The sequence below is a fragment of the Thalassophryne amazonica genome, chromosome 14 (genome assembly GCF_902500255.1).
Source record: "Thalassophryne amazonica chromosome 14, fThaAma1.1, whole genome shotgun sequence".
Taxonomy (NCBI): Eukaryota; Metazoa; Chordata; class Actinopteri; order Batrachoidiformes; family Batrachoididae; genus Thalassophryne; species Thalassophryne amazonica.
In genome coordinates, this window is record NC_047116.1 from 46,072,567 (window position 1) to 46,077,910 (window position 5,344).

The 5,344-nt window shown below is 42.4% G+C and overlaps 1 protein-coding gene across 1 annotated transcript; it reads left to right on the top strand.

Moving 5' to 3' along the window:
• The first annotated feature begins 3,034 nt into the window (after positions 1-3,034).
• On the top strand, positions 3,035-5,004 carry kctd4 (potassium channel tetramerization domain containing 4). The gene has a single exon (XM_034186670.1). The coding sequence runs from the start codon at positions 3,195-3,197 to the stop codon at positions 4,107-4,109; it is 915 nt and encodes a 304-aa protein (XP_034042561.1). The 5' UTR covers positions 3,035-3,194; the 3' UTR covers positions 4,110-5,004.
• Positions 5,005-5,344: the final 340 nt, after the last annotated feature.

Below are 5,344 nucleotides of genomic sequence, written 5' to 3' on the forward strand. Positions count from 1 at the left end.
ACGAAGTAAAAGTTGAATGAGCTATCATCTTAATTGTACATACATACCTTAACCCTCTGGGGTCCGAGGGCATTTTTTGGACAGTTCACTTGCCTGGCATAAATGTTTTATTATTGTGGTCAACAGCTCTCCCTGCATCCCACAATCAAGTTTTATGTCTCTTTTTTTAAGGACAACCTGTGCTTTCATAATATATATGCTTTTGTTGTGTTTTATAAGTTTACAATAAAAAATAAGGAAGGAAAAAGTAAAACTGAAAATAATTTTCCACACACATTTATTCAAAACACACAGCAAACTATAATAAACAACTGTTTTGCCACTTTAAAAAAGGTAATTTGAGGTCTTGTGTGAAAGACTGTACAACAAAAAGGTTCAAACAATAAACACAAATCCACATTTTGAACAATATATACAAAATGGTCTATGCATTTTTTTGTCTTCATGCTAAAAGCAACAGAGTTATCCAGTAACATTCACATGCAAACTAGTGGAGCAATCCTGATAGTTACACACTCTTTGTTTGAGCACGTGAGATTGTCATCAGAGGCTCTCCATCTGCTTTCACTGATCGCTGTGCATAATGGTGCAGGGCACATTTGGAGCCCAATAGTATGTACTCATTGGAGCACCCAGGGGGCTATTTAAACAGGCCAACTAGTAACATATCACTCCTGAAAACGATCTTTGGCTTTTCATGTGAGGTGAATCTGCCCTACAATTGGATTTTGGAAAACCATGTGAAGGTGAACCAATTCCGATTGGACACTCACATTGCGCACATTATCACACAGCTTCTATGAGGAGTACAAAGATGGCCGATGGCTGGCTCAAAAGTCAGCGGAGTTAACGTTTCAGCAAAAAAAAAAGAAGTAAATTTCTATCTCATATCATTAAAAAATTATTTATAATTTAGTAAAGTTTATTCTTAACAGTCCTATATGACGGCGTCGGCCCCAGAGGGTTAAACACTTCAAACTTGAAGCTAATGAAGAGCAGCTGCAAGCTGCAATTTACATATGATCTCATTAGTCAAGTAATCGCATTGATTATCAAAATAATTGTTTGTGGCAGCCCTAGTGAAGACTATGAACATGACCATGTAAGGATGCCAATTTGGTGAATCAGGATGAAATTTTTCAACAGCTCAAAAATTTCATTCCGATTTCAAAACTTCTGCTACGTATAACAAGTTTGTTCAAAACTGACAAAATATGGATCAAGTAGTTACTGTGATGCTTCAAAACGCGCAACAATTTGCTATTCGGGATGAAACGAGAAGGAACAGCGCTCTGTGGAATAGGGGTATAAACCACCTGCACCACTTTTCCTCTAATCATCTGTGAACATAAAGCCCTGATCCCACTGAATAATGAACAATGAATAATGAGCCATGTAGCATGCTTTCTTGGTACGAGTTGAGTTATTCAACAAACGTGGGAGAATAGTGGTTCTTAGAGGCAGATTATTCAGCTAACGAGGCTCATCTCTGAGCATGGCACTAATTTCAAGAACTTCAAAATTTTGTAAAAATAGCATTGGGCAGTTTGTGTACAGGGTACTATGAGGACAAACGAGGATTATAGAGGCATGTTAGTTGTGACTATGAGCCCGTTAGAAGCCCATTATCCGAGTACCTGGTGGCTACGAGGACAGGATAGGCTATTTTAGTTCTACACTCTCGCACATTTCGTCATGACAATCTTACCCGCTTCGTTTCGTTGGATGCCATGCTTTGTGTCCTGGATGCTGCACATACAAAATAATTATTTTGTAGCAGATTAATCATTTTCTCTCTCTCTCTCTCTCTCTCTCTCTCTCTCTCTCTCTCTCTCTCTCTCTCTCCAAAAAAAAAAAAAAAACACCCTTTGAAAAACCCTCTGATTGCTTCTGGAATCATAGAAGACCATTTCAACTGGAGCTTTTTTGTCTCGCTTTCCTGCACCTCATGAGGTGGAGAATGTATTTGGAACAGTCTAAAAGGTAATTATTTGTAATGTTTATATTGTAATAGCTTGGTAAATCAGTTACATACAGTTATGATAGATTTAACATCTCATTATAATTGATCAGATGAGCTGTGCTGTGTGCACTGATGCAATCACTTGCACTCACATGCAGTATTTTTTAAATGTTTGCGCAATGTGCATACACGTGGCTCATTATTCATGGTGTTATTATTCGGTGGAACCAGGGCTTAACACTGCATTCCCAAATCCTCTGTGTATATATTCGTCACATTTTCAAAAGCACTGTGATTTTTTTTATGTATCTGCACTTCAAGAGGCGCAGCAGTGTGAGGCAAAAAGAAGCATGAAGCATTCAGACGAATTGACTGCAAACCCCTAGAGAAGAAAAGACGCCAAAGCACTCCCCAATTCAATAACCTCTCCTTCACGACCAAACCTCCAATGATTATAATTGGTCCATTTCCTCCACAGGAAATGAGAAATCGCTGTGTGCGCTTGTGCGTGTGCGCACGAACACACAAACATTTGCAAAGACAGGCGACTTGTCACCTTAAGAGAGTGTTTACATAAACGTACTCCCTGTTGCCCACACTTACATAAGCAAAGGGAACAGAATACATCTGCCCGTCATAGCCAGAGGTGAAATAGGTGAAAAATGCACAGCAGTAGACGTCCACTTTTAACAAGAATCAAGAGATATTCATTTTCAAACAGGTTCCAAGTCACATGCGACATTGTGTGGTAAACTGATGGCTTTGGCTGCAAAAAGGAGTTTTTGTTGTGTAGAATCTCACGATCTGAGACGTTTCACACCAGGAAAATTGTGGAAGCAGCTCCTTCCATCTGGTGAGAGGAGGGCGCACGTGTTTGTCTGTGCATGTGTGTGCGCATATACACTCACGTACACATACAAAACAGGGGGAGCTCAGCTCTGTGTGTTAAAAAACAAAAACAAATCAAAGATAATTAGGGAACGAGAATGAGATCGGCAGTTCAAGCTCCTGGAGTCCACAGTATTCTGTTACTTGTGCTTCATTCCCACCCTCTCCTCTTCCTCCTATGTGATGCCGTCTACCCACCCACTCCTAGAGAGAGAGAGAGAGAGACAGACAGACAGAGTGAGAGAGCACGGAGAGGCGCTGTGCTCAGCTCTCAGTTGTCTGTAGCTCCTTTGCCAGACAGAATCCACCATCACACTCTCCCAAATACATTCAGTCTCAGCGTATGACAGCTGCCGACACTCTTTTGTTTAATTATTTCTCTCTGTCTCTCTCTCTCGCTCTCTCTCTCTCTCTTTATTTTTTATTTTTAACAAACCAGCTTGTCGGAGGCTGGCTTGCAGCTGGAGAGGGTGACTGGATAATGGAATGGAACCTCAGAAGGATGGAGAGTGAACTGAGACACATCAACCCGGACTTGCTGCAGCCCAGCAAGAGCTTCAAGAAACCCTCTTCAGGCACCATCACCCTAAATGTAGGCGGGTTCCTCTACACCGCCCACCGAGTCACGCTTTCCAAGCATCAGGGTTCCTTTCTGGAAGAGCTGGCTAATGGCAAAAAGCCAGTTCAGCACACTGATTCCATGGGCAATCCGTTTATCGACAGAGATGGTCCAGTGTTTCGACATGTGCTCAACTACCTCCGAACCGGAGAGCTCCAACTGCCTGATGACTTCCGGGAAGCGGGGCTTCTCCGAAGGGAGGCTGATTTTTACCGTTTGAGTGATCTGGTGGAAGCCGTGGCCGACTGGGAATGCCAGAGGGCAACCCAGCGGGAGCCCGCATTCCTGGAGATGACAGATAGTCACGAGAGGTCTCAGGGCCTAAAGGTGTACTGCAGCGATCCCACCTTCATTGAAAAGGTCAAAGTGCGGCTGGTACAGATCTCCAAGAGCCGTCTGGATGGTTTTCCAGAAGAATTCGAGGTGTCGTCCAACGTGATTCAGTTCCGATACTTCATTAAGTCAGAACCAGGCTCAAGGCTTGTACTCAAGGAGGACAGCACCTTCTTGTGCACCCTTGATTGCTTAAAACTGGAGACAGTGATGCTAGCGCTGAGAGCGGGCTACAAGCTCATCACCAGCCTCGACAGCAGCAAAGGCTCCGTGGTGGCAGCGGAGGCCCTGCACTTTGTAAAGTAAGACCGAGCAAAAGAAAGACTGGGGTGCAGCTCTGGAAGAAGAAAATCGTGCCTGATTCTGTATCAGTAACAGGTGAAAAACAGGTGGGATGGACTGTATGACTGAACGTTTTAATCTGCACAAAGTAGGCTTGGCTTTGGCAACTTGGGTGATCCTTAAACTATTTTCAGCTTTTTTGGTCTGACTGACTGTGCACCGCCTCGTTAGCTGGAAACAAGAGAAGTCATATAAACACAGATCAACGTTGCATTTCCAACATGTTGATGGATCTCATTATGGGACAAATCATAAAGGATCTCATCATTCATGATATCAAAAGATATCATAAAGAATAACACCAGAATTGGACAGAAAACAATGCAGTAAATTCTTGCAAAGATCAAGGGACTGAACTGAAAATTCTAACAAATTGTCTACAGCTTTATCAGTGGATCTGCCTCCGCACACAAGTTGCTTTGTCAATGAATACTCAAGCCTTCACAACCAGCCTTGATGTGCATTCAGCTTTTATGAGTCTGTGCAGGTGTGCATTGTTTGTTAGCTGTGCATTGTGTTTATTGGTTTATTAGCTTTGGTAGAGTTAGTTCATTAGCTGCCCCACACCCTGAAGGGAGACCTGGATCGGGCCGTTATGAACGGACTGATGAAATAACCAAACCACACAGGAGAAAACAGAACTGCTTCTCCGAGCTTAACAGATGAGTAGACGTGGTGAACTGTGATTATTGTGAGGGTTTTGTATCAAGCATGATGCATGTGCACTAAATAAACTGTATGTGAGTGTGTGTGTGTGTGTGTGTGTGTGTGTTAGTGCCGTGAGCCTCAGTGAAGCAGTGCCATGTGAATGCAAATGTGATAATTTTGCAAATAAAGGCAATTCCTGCTCAATAGACAAGTGATTCTGATAAACGCCCAGTGTGTGTGTGTGTGTGTGTGTGTGTGTGTGTGTGTGTGTTTCACGTGTGAGCAACAAAAAGAGGGCTGCCACCAGTTTAATGCCTGAAATTAGTAATGTTCGATACCACCAATTTCCTTTCCGATACTGAGTAAAATTCATGCTGGTATCGGCGATACCGATCTGATACCGATACTTTGTGCAAATACACCTAATGTGTGTGGTAAATCTAAAAGAAGTAGTGTATTTCAAATCATAGCTTCATAAAGAATTACTTTGTCTTTGCGTTCATCAAACATTTTTCCAAGATGAGTCTGTCAGGTTTTTTCTTCCTGGGAGT

What these genes read in the sequence shown, in the direction of transcription:
- kctd4 (XM_034186670.1), top strand. Translation starts at nt 3,195, where the DNA reads ATGACAGCTGCCGACACTCTTTTGTTTAATTATTTCTCTCTGTCTCTC.